Below are 19174 nucleotides of genomic sequence, written 5' to 3'. Positions count from 1 at the left end.
AAGACTAAAAAGTCTTCAATACAAAGCGTCCCAAAAAGCTTTTCAACTTGAATAGCGCCTGTAAGATAAAATCATGTGTTTTACTAATGAAATCATGTTACTTTCCTTCACTTAGTGGCTGACCAATCAATGTCATCAGGCATGACATTCTTCCTACCTAAATCTGATTTCTGATTTTGCTTGCTCTCAGAAAAATCAGCAAGTTTGTTATTAAATAGCCTGCGGTCGATTTCACAAAACGCTAGGATTAATCTTATCTCGAGTTAGGATGAGTATACCCCTGTTAACTTAGGATGGGTTCAATGCGCCCTACGTCGTCAGATAGGGAACTGAACTGAACTCGTCCTAAGTCCTAAGAGTAATCCTAAGTTAGGATGATTTTAGTGAAATCGACGGCTGAACAGCTAAGGGCCCAATTTCATAGAGCTGCTGAGCTCAAAAATTTGCTTAGCAAGAAATTTCTTCCTTACTTAAATCCTGAAAATCAAGGAAGAAATTTCATGCTAAGCAAATTTGTGTGATAAGCAGCTCTATGAAATTGGGCCCAGTCTATTTAGGCCTATACCATGATGTGTACATAAAGGCCAGCACAGTTGTACTCAATCAAATGGTCCTACTTTTTTATTTTAATTTTAAAATAGAATTAGCTGCTGCAAACAACCAACAAACCAAAAGGCCCCGGTGGTATAAAAACAAAAATTAGTTTATGGTCTACTGTTTCAACCATAGCAGAGTCTTTTTCTAAGGCTTTTTTTCTAAGGGACCAATATCATACAATGTAGTTTTGTACCACCAGTTTGAAATATGAAATGAGGTGGTGAATGTATCTACTGTTTTAATGGTTTGGTTGTTAGCCTTTCCTATGAAATATTAAATTTTATTCATGTGTATTAGACACTAGACTGAGGCCAACCCTGAATCAAGCGACTATGGCCATTGGCAGCAGAGATAATCATGATCACAATCACTGTCTTGGTACCTGTCTTTGGTATTAATGTGTCGGCCATTTTGGATATTTTGTAGCCCTAATATACATTAACCGTGTGGCATAAGTTTTCTTTCACAACCTTCATTTGAATTCCTGCGACAAACCAAAGCCAAAAAAGCTCAATTCCATTAATGTTATATACAAAATGTTTCATTTGCAATCTCTACTTATGTGTTTTATTGTAATAAAGTCAAAGATAATGTATAACACAGACTAGAATGGAGTAACATTTTCTTCATGGATCATTAATAATTGTGTCATGTATCATCCATTGTGTCTATATAAGTAAATGTTGGCTTTACAAAAAGATACCCCCCCCCAAAAAAAAACAAAAAAAACAAACAAACAAACAAACAAACACGTAGGGTGTTGTGATCGAGCAGATAACAACATATGGTAAATTATAGAGAGAAAGGTACATCAGCTTGGCCAGTCCAAGGAATCTTCGGTATAAAAAGAATTGACTGTACACGGTACATTTTCCCTGTTTTTTTGCCCACATATCTTTTCTGGAAACAAAAGTAATAACTGTTTGTGTCGTGTCAGTCATAAATGACAGACAGAATTAAAGTCACCGTATTGAATAGACCACACCTATTGCTCGGCCCTTCGGGTTTGGACATGTGAAAACTGACCAATCAAAATTTGGATTTAATGAATTGATTGAGTGCATAACAATGTGTACGATGAGATATTCGTTTGTTAAAATTTGTATTTTCAAAAGTCTTGACAAGAAAGACAATTACATTGTAAACGCTACAAGGTGACCACGTGTGTTCTTTAGACCCTCCTCTTTAATTATGTATGTAGATTGGTGCCCGACCCCATGGGGTCTGGGCATGTAAAACTGGCCAATCAAAACTTTTGAGTAAATGCATCAATTATGCGCAAAACATTGTATGTTTGGTGGGATATATTTTTCAACAAGTCTATAAAAAAAACAATACTAAAAGTTTTTCCATTGGCCACACTAACTGTATTTTACCACGAGAGGGCGCAAATATAAAAAAAATACTTCTCAAAGATGGCGGACGACAAACCCGTTGCTAATCACAACGGCCTAAATATAAATTCCCATCCTGTTGAAAATGGGGTAGAAAATGGTGTTGATAACGAGAATGGGGATTCTAACTTGCTGGACTTTGTGACAAGAAGTTACCACGACCAAAGGGTAAGTTCAAAAGGGTGAAAGAAGTTACTTTCAGTGAAAGTTTCACTGGGGAAAAAGCGGCCCAGTTGACTTGAGTTGAGCCAAAAATGCCGGCCCCTCTCTCTCTCTCTCCATGAGTCTGACTCTGTCTGCCGAGTGCATGGTCTGTTCAGAAATGGCTTAACATATTGTCACAAAACTACTAATTAGTCACGATTGGCTCACAAAGAGTCAATGTGAGTCACATTGACTCAATGACTATTTCATCTATGAACCAAGACTGACTCGGTCAAAATTGAGCCACTAGCTCGATTTTGTCTGAAGTCCTCTCTGTTTTCTGAGCCAGTCTCTTCTTTTGTGTGGCTCATTCATGTCAATGTGAGCTCTGCATCGTGGCAATTTTTTTAAACATCTTTTGAGTTGAGCTATTTTGTAAACAGAGCAGAGTAGAGAGTACTCCTAGAGAACTATATGAGCTTCGTTCCGCTATCGTCTCCACTCAGTTAGTGTGGAGACAATAGCAGAACAAACCTTAGTTAGTCAAGTCATGTAAGTGGGAGACGATAGCGAAACGAACCTCATTCTAGGGAGCCGGCATTTTTGGCTCAAACTGAGCCGTTTTTTTCTTCTTCTCAGGGTTGAAGTTTATTTAATGTCATGTGATTAACTAATATAGTTATGCAGCCAAATATTGACAATGACATGGCTTGCCATAGGCCTAAATAATATTAATATTCTTTTAAAAATTATTGTAAATAAACACTACGGTTACTAGGCCTATTATGACTGAGTCGTGAGTAAAAATGTAAAATACAAGTCCTAATTCTAACCCCAACCAAATCAATAATTAATAATTAATGTGTATTAATTAAGCTTGTTAAAGACTTGCTGTAGCTATACTCCTGGAACAAAACTTCTGCCAGTGACAAAAATGCCAATAATTCCCTCCAGAAGTCAGAAGTAAAGATTAATATAAATTTAGTAAAATACTAACTAAAGTCTACTGTTCTGAGTCACTGTGCTCCATCAGTGCAGTGGTCTGGACTGCAGGATTTGCCATCACAAGGTTGTGAGTTCAAGTCTTTTAAGACTTGAACTCACAACCTTAAAAGCCAAGTCTTTTAAGACTTGAACTCACAACCTTAAAAGCCCGGTTCATTCTTCCTGAGAATGCGATTGCGAATGTGATTCGAATTTGACGTGAGTTTGACGTCACAACTCAGTTTTTGCATGGCCAGCTTGCAGGCAACAGCTAGTTGGCCGTCTACAGGTGAGATACAGGTGAGAAGAGAGTTGAGCACAACTCAGTTGCGAATATGTGACGTCAACATTCCTGTCACATTCGCAGGAAGTATGAACCGGGCTTAACACCAGAGCTAGCAAAGCCAATGCCAATAATGCCATTTTGGTTTTCGTGTTGCTTCTTTTATTATCCAGGTCTCTGGTGCAGCTGGTGACCTCTCACAGGCTGATGAAGAAAGGAGAAACAACTTCTTCCAGCGAGCGATCAGTGAAAGTCAGAGGTGAGAATTGGTGTCATTGTTTCTCTGTGCTTAATTGATCTGTTTCTCGATGCTACAAGTTCTTAAAGGCACTGAACGCCGTTCGTATTGTCAAAGACCATTACTCTCACTTGGTGTATCTAAACATGCATAAAATAACAAGTCTGTGAAAATTTTGAATCAGTTGGTCATCGAAGTTGCAAAAGAATAAATGAAAGAAAAAACACCCTTGTTGCACAATTTTACTTTGTGTGCTTTCATATTAATGCATAATAAAGGGCTTTGGGACTTTTCTTTTAGTATTAAAGCCACTGGACACTTTCGGTAATCAGTATTGTCCAAAGGCCCACACTTCGTGTACCACAACTAATATATAAAATAACAAACCTGTGAAAATTTAGGCTCAATCGGTCATCGGTGTCGGGAGAAAATAATGGGGAAACCCACCCTTGCTTCCGCACGTTACGCTGTGTCATGACATGTGTAAAATAAATCTGTATTTCTCGATAATTATCGAGAATTGATAATTGTTTTAATGGTTTCTCAAAAAGGAAAGCATTTCATGAAATAATATTTCAAGAGAAGTCTTTCACCATTACCTTCTGTAAACCCTGTAAGTTATTTATAAATCTGTGAACTTTTATTTATTTTTTTATGTTCTGAAAGTGTACAATGGCTTTAAAATGACCTCTTTTTCAAAGACGTAGATACTTCAGAGTCGCTTTTCTGGTGTGAAAAGCTTGGTATAAAAATAGATTATTGTTATTATTATTATTTCCAACCCCATGAAACAGTAAACCAAAGTTTGTAAATGTTTGTTTTATTTATTTGTTTTGTATGATAACTTGCATTTCCTCAGGATGAGCGCTGAAGTAGACAGAAGTCAACAGAGACAGGATGCACTTCATGCAGAGCTTGGAGCGGCCAACGTACATGCATGGACCATGGAGCACGCATCCCAAGTTATTGTGACTCTCCCTGATCATTCACAACCTCACCCCTCCATCCCTGAACTCCAAGAACCGATGGAGTGCGAGAAATAGCAACATAGATATGTGGGATTCATTGGCATTGCAAGTTTTAATCGTGAGGAACTCATCTTGTAACTTTTATCATCTTTTTGTTACTCACTCACTCACTCACTCAGTCGACCCAAGTTGTCGCGTTGCCGCATGTTTGAGTCGGGCTCTATGTCTGACATGCCACACAACTCTATCCTGCATACAGCTGATTAGCTCCTCCTTGTTGACTACTCCTGCATCCTCGATCAGGGTCTTGAGCATGGTGTTGGTGGGTCTTCCGGGGCCACGCCTGCCGTGAGTGGGCTCCCACACGATGACTTTATTGGCTGGTAGCTCTGGGTGCTCTGGGTTACTCCCACCCTAAAAAGATTGCCAGAAGAGGCATTACGTTTTCAAATTCCCACCATGTAACATAGTGTTGGCCAGAGCGGTGTAAGGGTGTTTTTTGACACCCTATTTTAAATTTTGCCATTCTGTTGTATCCGTCAGTTACCGTCGGATAAATGTATTAAAGTGAACACTTAGGACACCCAGTTTGTCAAAATTGTGAATGTGAAGTGATGCTTGGCTTCCAAACCTTCCCCCCCCCCATCAAATTTGCTTTGGCGGCTAAAACTTACTTATCGATGAAGAAATGTAATTGAGGGAGTGCAGTGTTTGTTTAATCTTGAAGGGCTCACAAGTTTATGATCTAGTATCGCACAGATAAATTTCTTCCCCATTTGTTGAAATTATGTTATCGTAATATCAAACAAAGTATAACCCACAAGTTTGTGTTATCAGCTATTCAATGAATGCAATATTATTTACAAACCTTACCAGACCTCAAAATAACCCACGTCACCCATAAGCAATTGCTTTGGTGCCCTATGTTTTTGCTGTGGTGGCCTTTGCAATGTTCAAATATACTAAGGGAATCAATGTGGGTTGAAGAGGTTTTCAACTAGTGGTTTAATCCCAATGAGGCCTGGTTCTTGATAATTTTACCGAGACGAAGTCAAGGTAAATTATCAAGAACAAGGCCTCGGCGGGTTTAAACCACTACCGGTAGTTGAAAACCGATTCAACACACTTTGATTCCCATTCATAAACACCTTTTCGGTCAAAAAACATCAACACTTACGGTCAAAAAGTAAAATAAATGCAAAAATTATAATTGTTCAATGATTTCTTTCAACACAACACCCCTCCAGCTATGAAATGGCAAGGCCCAGTCAAGGCCCTCGGGTAAACAACTCCTTATAAGGGAATGCTGTGCGCGTCGTGCGTATCGCCTGATGTGGCACAACTGTCCCGGCCGTTGCTCTCGACCAATAGGAATGAAGAAACTGTCTAATAAGCACTTTTTACTGGTCATAAACAAAGGTTTATACACACCCACATTACGCGCTCTCCACCAATAAGAATAGCGAAACTGTCTGAGGTATTTATGAATGTAAATTAAAACTTTCGTCCTAGAAGTGCCCCTTTGAGGGAAATTGCTGTGCCCCTCCAGGGGCGAAATTCAAGGCCTGCCTTACTGTTGTTTGTTTACAATATGAAACAAAATTGTAAATATTTTATACTAGGTTTTAGTGTGTTTAGATTAAAACAAAATGTTGAAGTAATTCACAAAGGAAGCCAACTTTACAATTTATATTTGGTTTTTAATCAAATCAAACATGAAATATGTTTTGAAACATTTGTTTACACATAAATGAAGGCACATCCTTATGAAAAAGAGGACGGATTGTTGAAATATTTTCAATATTTAATGTACATAAATAAATATTTACATCATTAACTTTACTTTAAATTGTTGGAGTGGATGTTATTGCTTGGACGGCATTTTGCTACATTTTATCACTGACTACCTGAAAATAACTAAATACACTCACCAGTAAATTTTCAAGTAGAGTTTCAAAAAATTCACATATTTCCATTTTATCCTTATTCTGCTACTTAGGGAAACACTCATTTACAAATGAAATATTTTACAGAAAAAAATTCAAATGAGACATAAATTTTGACTTAATTGATGCAACTTCATAACAGCAACATACAAATTTTAATCATAATTAGAAATGAATGTCTGAAGTACAAATGTCAGTCACACAAAAAAAGGAAATTGTCAGTTTAGTTGTTAAAATGTTTTTCACTTGGGGGTTGAACAAAGTAAAATTCAGTTGAGCAGGATATGAACCAACGTCCACACATGAAAATAGTGCTTAGCAGAAACTGGTTACCAGCCAAAAGTTCATCATTACAATGTTGTGACTGGTGCCCGGCTCATATTTGGCTTACCATAAACATTTGCGAAGCAAGATTTTCTGCTTCACAGCTTCATGTAATTGGGCCCTATGACATACATAATAAAATTGTTGGTACAGATTCCTTTGGTGTTTAGTTCTGTACTGTCATCAAGTTGGGAGGTTGGTTGCGTACTGTCATGGTTGGTGTACCCACTGCTCGTCTGTTGGGAGTTTGGTGTTGTTTTGGCTGGGCTTGCTGCATCGCTTTCTCAAGAGTTTGCTGAAAGTTAGACCAAGCACATCCAAAATTATTGTTGTGATATAAAAATACAAAAATAACAAAACAGTCTGTTAGTACGGCAATATGTATTTGCTGTTCCTGGAAATCTCATTAATTTAAAGGTTCATACTTCCGGCGAATGGGACACAAATTTTGAGGTCACAAGTCAACTGATGCAAACTATTTTTTGTGACTCCAAAATTCGGAAGCAGGAAGCTTTAGTAAACTGCACAAACACTTCAATGTTCAACTGTTTATGTTTGTAAGCACGCAAACAATTTAAAAAAAAATTGATAAAGGAACTGGAATCAGTATCTCAACCCCTGCAGAGTAATGGTCAAGATTTCTCGAAAATGTCCATTCTTGGTGCAAATTTCTTAGAATTTTACAACCAATTAATTAACACACAAACAAAAGAGTCTATTTATTTAAACATAAAATGTTTCTTACCCGTCTGTCTGTCCTCATCCTGGCATTGTAGAAGGAAACCGAGTCAGGGTTTTCCAATAAAAGCTGCGACTGAAGACGTTCAAACTTCTCACCCTCATCCTCCGGCTTAAACAGACAACAACAAAAAATAATTGAAATTAAATAACTTTGAATCACTGGGTTTATAATAGATGGATTGCACATGACATGATTGTCTCCCCCCCCCCCAATAGTAATGGACAATAAAAAAAGGCTGTTTGAAGTTTGTTTAGAAACTATTTTGTTTGTTTGAGAAAATATGATAAATATAGTAGGCCCAGGATCTGCGACCCAATCTTGGATCATGTCATTGTTTAAACTCACCATGTCAACATTGTAGATTGTGCCTGATCTGGCACCTAGACCCGCCTGTGCACTAGTCTGTTGATCCTCACTAGACAAGAAGCAGTCTGAATACCATGTGTCAAATTCTAAAAACAGCAAAGGATATAATACAAGATATTTTAACATTAACTTTTATCTACATTTGTGTGCGCTCTTAGTATGTGAATGTCAACCTTTATATGAAATCTTTCAGAAAGTTTGACTTTTTCATTCATCTTTCTTTCTTCCTTGTTCAGTGTAACACTCAGTGATTGAGGATTAAGCTTGGGCGATATCACGATATTATCAAATATCGCGATATTAACTTGGACACGATTTCGATATCGGATGGATTTGGTTTTAATCGATATATCGCGATATATCGCGATAATCGCGATAATCGCGATAACTGCAATATATCGATTAAATATTGCGATGTATTTGCTAGCTGATACCACATAGGTTTGGAGTAAAACCAGAAGAATAGGTCATTAGAACACCTCTCTTTTACTAGGACTGTCTCTTCTACAACTTTCACTTGGAGTTTTAAGACTGATGATGTCAAATTTCATTAATCGCGATTATATCGAATATCGCGATATATTGTCGGCGATATATCGTGAATAAAATAAATCGATATCGCCCAAGCTTATTGAGGATATAATGCACTTTGGGTGAAGAAACAATCACAGTAAAATTTCTTGCTCATTGACACAAAACCTTACGCCCAATAATGACCTAGCCTCCAGAACTTGAGTTTGAGGCCCCTAACCACTCGGCCTCAACAAGCTTTGTATTTCTAATCAAAATTTAAATTTTTTAGCTATACAAATATGCAATCGTTAAAAAAACAATCGTGGAGGTTTAAAAAGTCTACGTGTAATTGGACTCTTAAGCGTTTTTTCATAAAATATTTCATTATTCACACTTTAACAGCCATTTCTGTAAGCCTAGTTCCTAATTTCGCTAAGCAAGAAGATTCAACCGAAGATCAAGAAGTATTATTGTAGTGGTTTGTATTGAGACATCACACTTTGCTTAGCAATAAAGATTGATTCATACTAGAGATCAAGCTGTTGTAAAATCAAGCCCAGGGGTGGATTTCACAAAGAGTTAGGACTAGTCTTATCTTGAGTTTGGACGAGCTACTCGTCCTAACTTAGTAGGACTAGCCTTAATTTTGTAATAACTCCTAACAGTCCTAGGACTAGTCCTACTATCCTAAGCCCAGACCTTTTAAAATGCAAATGAGGAAATAACATATTTGAACCGAAGATGATTTGCTTTTTGAAGCTTTTTGTGAAGTTGACCTCACCTGAAATGAGTCTCTGTCTACATTGATCCACAAGCTTCTGACAGTACTGTACTTCAGACTTGACCTGTCGTAGCTCATCGTAGTCTTGCCTGTAGGAAGCCTTCAGCTCCTTCAGTTTACGTATCATCTGGAATTCCTCTTCCGAGATGACCATCTCGCCGTTCTCGTTGGCGAAATCTCCTGAACACATTTGAAAAATTTAAATGATTTCATCTATACGTTCTCAGAGCAGATTTCATCTTGATTTCTGGTTGGACTGTTAATTTCAGCCAAGGCTTGAAAATTGTGTTACAAAGTGTGTAAGAAAAGTCACCATTGTGGCGTTAAATATAAGCAATCAAGGAATTAGACTTACAATAAAACATTTTAGATACGAGCCCCAAGGTGGAATTCAGTTTTGGAATGCTCCAATATGGTCCTTATGAAAATTTGAGTCACTAATCGTAGGTTAAAATGGCTTAAAATGCCACTGCGTTCGTTTTTTTTAATGTCTGCAATTTTTTTTTAAATCCTTAAACATTCACTGTCGCCACATTTCACAATATGGGTCTTTATGGTTTTTCTTTTACAGGAAATGTAGCTCATTCCTTAATTTTTGTATGATGTTCAAACATGGACAAAACTACAGCTTTTAAAACGCAAACAGCCTATGTGTTCAGGCTGGATTTTTTGTTGTGTGTTATCGATCAAGCAGGGTACAGTAAATAGTAGACTACAGTGGGGTTCAAGAATGGTTTAGTGCACAGTAGACTAAAGTCACCATTGGGGCTGAAAGAGTTAACATTGATATCCTTACCGTGCTCAGCTCTGTCATTTCTCATCTTGTCAATGTCTTGTCTAGTCTGATCGATCTCCTCCTTAATCAGGTTGATCGTCTTAGCCAAGTCTCTGCATTGTTTCTTCTTATTACTCAAGATATCTGGGGGAGACAAAGACAAACATGTGATGAGCTAAAACAATAGGGAACAATAGGGAACAAGGGCCATTGTGTGTTGCTCAATGGAAACTATGCAATACTGGGCCAAATTCCATAGAGCTGCTTATAATAATTACCAGATTCAAACTTAGTCATCTAAACTACCATGTCACAAGTACCTTTTGTGACTGGTATCTTGCTAAATTTTGCTTAGTAGAAAATTGTTCAAAAAAATTGTGTAGCTTAAGCAGCTCTATGAAACTGGGTCCTGTCTTATCTTGTCAGAATTTACATGCTCTTGATTTCTTCGAATTGTTTCTGCGCTGTATTTCATGACTATACACACATATACTACGCCTTGCAGTCCCATCTGAACGATGAAACAAATGATGGTTAAGTGTCTTGCTATAAAGAACACAACCCCCACACTCTGAGCTCACCATACATTGAGTTTGGTGCAGTAGACTGCTCGGCCATAACTAGTAAATTTTAAACACAAACCAAGCGAAACATGCAAACCCATTTGGGTGGATTTGTGGTCGTTAGTTTTTAGCACACAAAAGCCAACAAGTTATCTTTCCTGAACAACATTTCTGAGCATGACTGCTCCCTTAGAACCAATACTAGATCTGATAAAAAATGAGTTACCTTTATTCTCAGTGAGTATTCTATTAATCTCACTGCCACGCTCATGCTTAAACTCCTCAAAAGCCACGGTGCGGAGTGGAGGTGTACTCGCCCGTTGGGGTTGAGGTAACTCGGACCCTGGTCCTGCTGAGCCGGTGGCAGAGGCTGTGTCTGCGCGCACAGCAGACTCTCTTGTTTCAAGAGGTATCTGACGGGTTGGTGAGGAATGCTCTGTAGGGTGATTGCTCGGTACAGGACTGGCTGCTCCCTGGGGGGCCTTACCGGGCTGTGGGCTGTTAAGGAAAAGTTGAGAAATTATTTATTATCGGCTGGTCGATTTTGAGGTTTATATTTTAAGAAACCTTTTTATGCTCCGAGTATTTCTTCCTCTTGCTGTTTTGTTTGGTGAAATGTTTAATTTGTACAGCCCCAGTCATGGATGTAATGCACTTTAGAAGCATAATTTCTTTTATATGTATAATTATTTATGTTTCAATCAAAAACTGTGATTACGATAACAGTGGAGATTAACACTTTACTCAGCAGAAATTAGAGATCTGAAGTAAAGGTTTAAGAAGTTCTTTTAGTACAGCGCATATTTGTTTTAAAAACATTCAGACTTAAAAAAACTTGGTTTAGATTAGTCAAAATCAATTCCATTTGTCTTTATTAGATCCCAAAAAGGGTAATTAAAATGCTTGCATACACAAAAGCATTGAAACATTAAAAACATTAAAAAACAGTTCTAGGGCTATACAATTACCACTAAGAAAAAGCGATCAGTATCTATGAAAAGAAAATACCTGGTGACTGGGTGATACAATTTATAACTACTGTATAAAAGTGAGATTGTGTTGTTTTATTGCAAGAGGGATAAATGAGGATGGGTGTTGGTTTGTTGCAACATATGGCACAATGCATACAACTAGACCTTGGGATCAGCTGTGGTGTTAAGTTTACCTTGCTCTGTCTTTTCCTTTCTTCGCTTTCGTTTTCTTGGCGGACACGATGGAGGAATGTGTTGGCTTTGCAGACGACGGTGCCACACCGAGCCCGAAACCCTGGCCGTCCACATCCCCGACAAAGGTTCCTCCACCATTGTCATCAAACACCACACCGGCCTTCTGGGCAGCAGCCACGGCCTCTGGGTCTGTCCTGTCGATCAGGGTGTACTTCCCTCTCAGTTTGTGCTCGACGTCTTGCTCCATCTGGCTGACGATGGTCTTGAAAGAGCTGAAGACGGCCTGGATCTGTCTAACGTTGACTACATCCAGCTCGTCCACGGAGCTCTCCAAGTAACGCTGAACTTGACTCTGGATTTCAAGCTGTTGGGCGCTGGAGAGCGGCTCGTAATTCACTGAACTTCTGTTGGCCTATAAATCAAAATGAAAAAGAAAAATTATTACTAAAACAAAAGGTTAATACAGCAGGAACCCAGTTTCATAGAGCTGCTAAAGCACAAAAAGTAGCCTGAATATGGCTACCAGCCACAATACACTTTTCAGCACGCAAACGCATTGCTCTTAATTTTTGTTTCGCAACAAAAGTCAGACGTCGGCTGTTGCAGATTATTTTCTCTTTTTTTCAGGGGAGGAGGGGGAGATCAGATACAGTTTCTTGAATATGACTTCAATTCAGAGGGAAATATTTAACAGAAAAGGTTCAAGAATGAAATGAGTAAGCTTTTAGACTAAGCTTTCTTCTTCTCGTTTTAGCTGGTATTGTAACAATTTTTAATTCTTGTATGAAAGTGGTCATTTCAGCTACTTTTTTGTAGCTGAAACCAGAATAATAATAAAATTAAGCAATTTTGTATCCTTTCCAATCCTGTATAAATACCTTTAATCAGAGCACTTATTAGAAGATTCAACCATTAGCGTTCAATACAAATTGGCTTGGATTTTTGTGAGTATTTTTGTGAGAATTCTTACCAGAGTATCGTGCATGTTTAGCTCGTGTTTCAAATGCTTAATCTCCTTGGTGAGTTTCTTGACGAGTAATACCGGATCGAAGAACTCATTAACGGCAGGCTCAACAGTGATACACATCATGCGGATAGCGAATCGCAGCGTGGATATAGTCTCCTCAATCTGGGCTGATTCACCCCAGATATTGGCAACCAGAATCGTGTTGCAGTTACCACCTGAAATTGTAACAACATAACGTTGGAATAAACAAAAATAATTCAGAAAAAAAATATGGAAAAAATATTTGCTGAGGTTTCCAGGGCTATCTATGGATTTAATGGGCCAAAAATTTCATAAAGCAGACCTCGAATTAACCCATGGCTATGGTGCCCCTGCTGTGATGCCCTCTCTGCAAGGTTGAAATACAAACTTAAATATGTCCCCATAAAAGTGCCCCTTACCAGAAGACAATTGCTGTGCTTCTTCAAGGCCTGATAAACCCTGTAAGCACAAACATTTGCTGAGCACAGAAATATATTTGCTTAACAGACTTAGGTTACCATACAGCCAAAATTGCAATAAGTTGACATTGTTGTGCCTGGTGACCCACTCAATTTTTGCTCAGCAAATACAATTTTCGAGCTGAATTTTCTGCTTGACAGCTTTATGAAATTGGACCCTGTGCGTAATTAGCTCAAGTTACCGCTTTTTTGAATTGTTCATCTCTCCATAATCCTTCTCTAATCATATGAAATATTTCTCAATACAGACGACTTCTTACCGAGTGAGTCCTTAAGGGCGTGGGTGAGTTTGGTCTGTCTGTATGGTACATGCTCTCTCTTCTTGTCGGCCAGAGCAATGATGGTCTGCTCCAGAAAGGTCAGCGACTTATTGATGTACATGGCCTCCTGCTGGGTTTTACCTTCAGACTGTGGACAGCAAATAATAATGTCAAAAGTTAATGAGTGACTTAGGAACACAAGTGGAAGAGTACGCCAGTATATTTTACTTGGATTTGAAACTTTGTGTGGTGAGAATACTATTTAGTGAGATTTGTGTTTCGATCAGTATTTCTGATCATCTGTGTGTAAAAGAAAAAAAAAAACAGGTTGTCAAACCACCAGTTCTTTTCAAAACTATCACAACTCAGTCTGGTGTACATGGTGTCTCCACAAACCTCACTTGATTGAATTCTATTTTCTACATTATTTTATGAAATTGGGGCCAGCCCCAGTAGAGTTTTTGTGTAAATTAAGGACATTTGCATCAGGGATAAAGAATATTAGTTTTGGTTTTACCCATAAACACCAATGTGTGTTTTATAGCACTGTATACTCAATACTTCCCGAGCTCTGCGAACAAATCACAGGCATATTAATTTTGTGTTTGTGTACCAAAGTAAAATGGTGCCTTACCCCGGTTTTTCCAAGCCTCTCAGATCCAGCCAGATCTACCAGATTCAATTTACTCCTCATGTACTTAGCTGTAGAGTCAGTACGTGATCGTGATTCCACATGGATGGTGAATATACAGTGAGATCTTGAAGACGCCTGGTTGAGGGAATGTGCTGCGATGGCTCGGTTAGTCTCACCCTAAAGATGGGGGAAAACAATCGAATCAGTTAAAGCTGTCACAGAAAGTATGATTTATTCCTAGCTTTTAGAATATTCATGATGTATTTAAAAAGGTCTATTTGTAAAGGTCTATCCTTTAAAGGCAGTGGACACTATTGGTAATTACTCAAAATAATTATTACCATAAAACCTTTCTTGGTAACGAGTAATGGTTGATAGTATAACACATTGTGAGAAACGGCTACTTCTGAATTAATGTAGTTTTTGAGAAAGAAGTAATTTTCCACGAATTTGATTTCAAGACCTCAGATTTAGCATTTGAGGTCTCGAACCAAGCATGTGAAAGCACACAACTTCATGTGACAAGGGTGTTTTCTCTTTCATTATTATCTCCCAACTTCGACGACCTATTGAGCTCAAACTTTCACAGGTTTGATATTTTATGCATATGTTGAGATACAGCAAGTGAGAAGACTGGTCTTTGACAACTACCAATAGTGTCCAGTGTCTTTAAGAAGCAATAACTTTTGTATAGTAAAAACCACCCAGTCAAAGTTAGGGTGGCTTTTACTGGTTCATAGTTGAGTTTGGTATTTGTTCAAAGGGCTCAGAATATATGACAACAGGCTCGAGGACAGTGATTATAAAACAGGGCCAGTAAACTCACTTGGTCTTGCATTTTTCTATGGAATAATGCTACTAAAAAAACACATAATGTTATGCGCTGACTTTGAGTTTGACAAATATCTTTCAATCTGTAAGAATTGGGTAATGCTTCTTTAGTGTTCTTTCAAACAGTTTCTTAGTTAAAATGTGCAGATAGTTTTTTCAATTTGATTCTGTTTTTTTTTTGCATCATGATGATAGTGGCTTGAGTTCATCTGTACCTGTGTTAAATGAAACCTGAGCCAAATGTCATGGCTCTGCTGACTGTAAGCAAAGAATCAACGCTTATAGAAAGCACAGAATTTCAAGCTTACGTCAATCGTATTTCACAGGTTAGCAGCAATTTTTTGTTTGGGCACATGTAAACTCCAGTGCAGAAAGTTGCAGTTGCCCTGTAAGCAAAGAATGGTGATCACAAGCGCAGATTTGGGAGGTAAGCAGAGCCATGAAATTGGTTCCTGAACCTGAAGTGTTTTTGCTTGTGAGCCATGCGTTGCTATACAAAGTGTATCATAGTCACAACACAAGATGGGCCGGCTTCATAGATCCATCCATTCTTAAAAACACCACCGTACCTCAAAGAGAAGATTGAGGGCCTCCTCTTCGTTTTGGGCAAGATGCAGCGACAGTCCCTTGACATTGACACCAAACTCATCTTCACTGATGGTCATCATCGACAGAGCTTGGCTGGCATCTGGGAGTGTACTCAGAAGGTCAAACATTGACTCGTTGTAGATCTCCAGGTAGGAGATGCGAACGCTGACTGCCTGCTCTCCTCTGTCTTCAATCTCTTTGTACACCTGGACGAGGCAATGACAAAAAGAAAGTAATAATAACTTGATATATTTATGTACATCCAATTCTTAATCCTTCTTACATTATTTATTTTGTATCGCTACTGCTTGAACTGTTTTGCCATCTGTTTTGTTTATAAACCGTATTAAATAACCCCTTTGTTCTATGGAAGTCGCCATCTTGTAGGGCAGACTGTATGCGCATCTAAATGGGTACATCAATGAAGCACGCAGCAGTCCCGGTTTGGTTTCTACGGCACATGCACGCACCACTCACAGACGCCATGTTGTAGGGCAGATATTTGTATGGTGACGTCATATTCAATACGGTCTATTATGAACTTAGTGTAGTTCCCCGATCTATCCTGTGTCAGAGTAGCTGTTATGTTTTATGTTCCTCTGTCCTTTCTAAGAGTAACTTTGTTAACTTTTTTACTATAGGTACAGTTCCATGTTTTCTACAGTTGTTTTTGCATTTTTGCTGTTGTCTCTGTCTGTTTGCTTTATTTTTATGTGTGTTTAAGGGTTCCCATTTTGTAGGCCTGCATGCCTGCTCAGGGTTTCCCTTTTGCACCACACAAAATGTTGATGTTTGTGCAATAAAGGTAATAAACTAAACTAAACTAGTCTAAACCGTTAGTCTTTTTCTGTATTTTATAATGCATTATAATGTACTTCTGTATATTATTGTGGAAATGTTTTTAGGAAATATGTGAATTGAATTGAATAAGCTATGATAACAAACCTGGGAAATGGCTCTTGGTATGACACCACGTTGCTTGTAGTTTTCAGTGGTTCCAGTCATGGTGAAAGTTTTGCCCGCTCCTGTCTGCCCGTAACACATCAAGGTACCTGGAAAACAGAATTCACAATTAGAAAAACTTCCTCCAGAAAAACTTACTCTGGAAAACTTTTTCTAGTTACAAGTCATTAGTATGATTGTGATGATCATGTAAATCCATGGCTTGATTTCATCTATAGATGAGTCGTCAACATTACCATGATTTAATTGTATTGTGACAGCACACTTTGCTTAGCAATTAACATTGCTATACAGCTTGGTCAATCTAATTAGCTCTTTGTGAAATTGGTACCTGGGTCTAATTTCGCTGCGCTGCTTAGCGGCCGATTTTGTGCTTATCGTTTGATTTCCATTTCATAGGGCTGCTAACCGTAAGCACACAAAAATGCATGCTCACCTTCCGATGCTTACTGTATGAAAATTAATGATTTCATAATATAAATCCATGGTGATCGCGCGAGATGGTCGCCTTATTTTTTTGCTAACCTGTGAAATACGCTTATAAATGCTTAAGCAAATTTTTCTGCCATAGTTAGCACAAAATGTTGCATACCGTTAAGCAGCGCCATGAAATTGACCCTGGAGTATATATTTAATTTTAAGCTATTATTCACCATTGTAACCATCCAGCAATTGGGCCACCACATCAGACGCTACTTCAGAGTACATCTGGTCTTGACTGGCATTATGTAGAATTCCATCCATCTTAAATGACCAGTCCAACATCTGGTTGTTGACGACACCTCGGCGAGCATCTTTCTTGGCGTGGACATTGACCGTCTTCGTCCCCAGGTCAAAGTCGATCAGATCATGAGCGAATTTGTCCGTTGGGCGAGTGCGAACAAACACCTTCACTTTGCTGCCTCTCTTGCTCATGTTGAAGAGGAGTGAATCAAAATTGGCAGTCTTATCCTGAGAATGTAAACAAAAAGTTGTTATTTTTGTATCTTTCTGGTAATAAAATCAAGGAATCCAAAAATGCTTCCGAAATGAGGAAATTCAAAAGTGCCTTGAAAACTGTAAATAAACAAGTATGAAGATACTTGTTATGATGGGACATTCAATAAATCTCAGTTTTAGATGTGGAAAAGCCAAACTGGGAGAAAACCAATGAAAGAAATATAACCCTAAGAACGCTAAGCTTGACTGCGCCGTGTGTCGTCTGTGAACGCGGCTTTTCGCACCATGTGACATGCGCATATGGCACAACGAAATCACACGCACGTCGCACTCAGCATTTTCCAGATTCTATTTCCATTGCGGTCAAAGGAGGCAAATCATTGCAGCTGTATTTTGAGAGTAGAACATGCGCATGATCTTAAAAGCGTTTTTAGTGGCACTGGGTGGTAGCGTTTCCGCATTATGCAACTTGGTTTTATTGTTAAACTTTCATACCACTTCATCCGGCTGCAGAAGGGTGTACGACACCGGCGTTTGAGCTAAAGACCCATATTCATCTTCAACTTGGAATTCATCATCGGACGACAAGTCACCCGTGCTGGTAATGAACTCCACTGTGGCTGTGATGGCATTTGTAATTTTTTTACCAATAATTCTAGGCATGTTTCAATGTTTTTTTTTTTTTGTTTTTTTTTTTCAAAGTAACCTAACTTGTACCACAAACAGTGATGTTTGTTCCTGTACTGACAACGGCTAAAACAGTTTGTAGAATCAAAAGTTTAAAGTTTGTTGGAGTAAAGTTTTTAATAAGTAATTAGGTTGCTCTGAAGAAAGGATTTGTTGTTGATTGTTGACATCACAATTATTATATTAACAAAGTGAATAGAAAGAAAAACCATGCTGCCATTCTTGACAAGGACATGACATTTTGTTTATTGTGATGACATAATTAACACACAATGCTTTATTGTGATGCCATAATTAACAAACAATGCCAAACCACAAACTGCGAATGCAAGCTGCCCGCGCGTGTCAGTGGGGGAAGCAACAACGCACCGGCCGGGCGGCGCTAGCGCCCCGCAAATCTCACGGGACCCACGGTCGAGTCACACGGACGACGGTACACGATCGACGTTCGTAACAAACTCTTCATTTGTAACTTTATGAAAACTATGGAAGGAGCTCGGAGTAAAGGTTTACGTCCATCACCATTAAACAAAAAGGGTTTATATTCAATATACATGATCCTACGGAAAAATTTGTGTTGTTTACAACGTATAAATACCTTTTAGAAGGTCCAAACCAGTGCCAAAAATCCGGACAACCAAAAAACAGACCACGTCCGTCCACACTCGGTGGTCTCACTCGTAGGCTCCGTCTTCCACGGTTAAAATTCCTCCAAGTTAAGTGTTAAGGTTTTTAACAAACAAAAGAATTTACAGGTTTTAAACCTAATAATTTTAGAGGAAAATCGTTGGCTAAAAGTGTAAAAGAACGTAGGTGAAGTTTGACCTCTCAATAGTGTGTCCAAAGATTAAGTTTACACTGTTGTCACGGACAGTTGTTAGGCCTTATGTGCGCATGCGTAGATTCCGGGGGGGGGGGGGTGGGTCCACGTGCACATCGCAGTAGTTTCTTTCGTGGCGGGAAGCAAGAAAAAGTCGGTCTCCTGAAACTATCTTGTCCAGCTCCTTATCTTAACTCAATT

General features: G+C 38.6%; 2 protein-coding genes across 3 annotated transcripts; one reads left to right on the top strand and one right to left on the bottom strand.

Moving 5' to 3' along the window:
• Positions 1-2007: 2007 nt before the first annotated feature.
• LOC139939717 (uncharacterized) lies at positions 2008-6750 on the top strand. Its single transcript, XM_071935806.1, has 3 exons — positions 2008-2159; positions 3576-3661; positions 4500-6750. The coding sequence occupies exons 1-3, from the start codon at positions 2013-2015 to the stop codon at positions 4681-4683; spliced, it is 417 nt and encodes a 138-aa protein (XP_071791907.1). The 5' UTR covers positions 2008-2012; the 3' UTR covers positions 4684-6750.
• LOC139939716 (kinesin-like protein KIF9) lies at positions 6428-19014 on the bottom strand. Of its 2 annotated transcripts, none has more exons than XM_071935804.1 (14): positions 17962-18192; positions 17181-17478; positions 16510-16616; positions 15546-15770; positions 14146-14322; positions 13512-13659; positions 12755-12966; positions 11784-12196; positions 10845-11116; positions 10077-10199; positions 9281-9460; positions 7966-8072; positions 7624-7728; positions 6428-7173 (listed from the first exon to the last, which is right to left on the bottom strand). In XM_071935804.1, exons 1-14 carry the CDS (start codon positions 18127-18129, stop codon positions 7045-7047), a joined length of 2664 nt encoding a protein of 887 aa, XP_071791905.1. In that variant the 5' UTR covers positions 18130-18192; the 3' UTR covers positions 6428-7044. The 2 variants fall into 2 exon arrangements, with proteins under 2 accessions (XP_071791905.1, XP_071791906.1); XM_071935805.1 differs by lacking the exon at positions 17962-18192 and adding an exon at positions 18752-19014 and having other exon boundaries at positions 6430-7173.
• Between the last annotated feature and the right edge of the window lie 160 nt (positions 19015-19174).

The sequence above is a fragment of the Asterias amurensis genome, chromosome 7 (genome assembly GCF_032118995.1).
Source record: "Asterias amurensis chromosome 7, ASM3211899v1".
NCBI lineage: Eukaryota > Metazoa > Echinodermata > Asteroidea > Forcipulatida > Asteriidae > Asterias > Asterias amurensis.
Note: the sequence above shows the minus strand (reverse complement) of the source record. Positions and strands in the feature narration are given on the sequence as shown.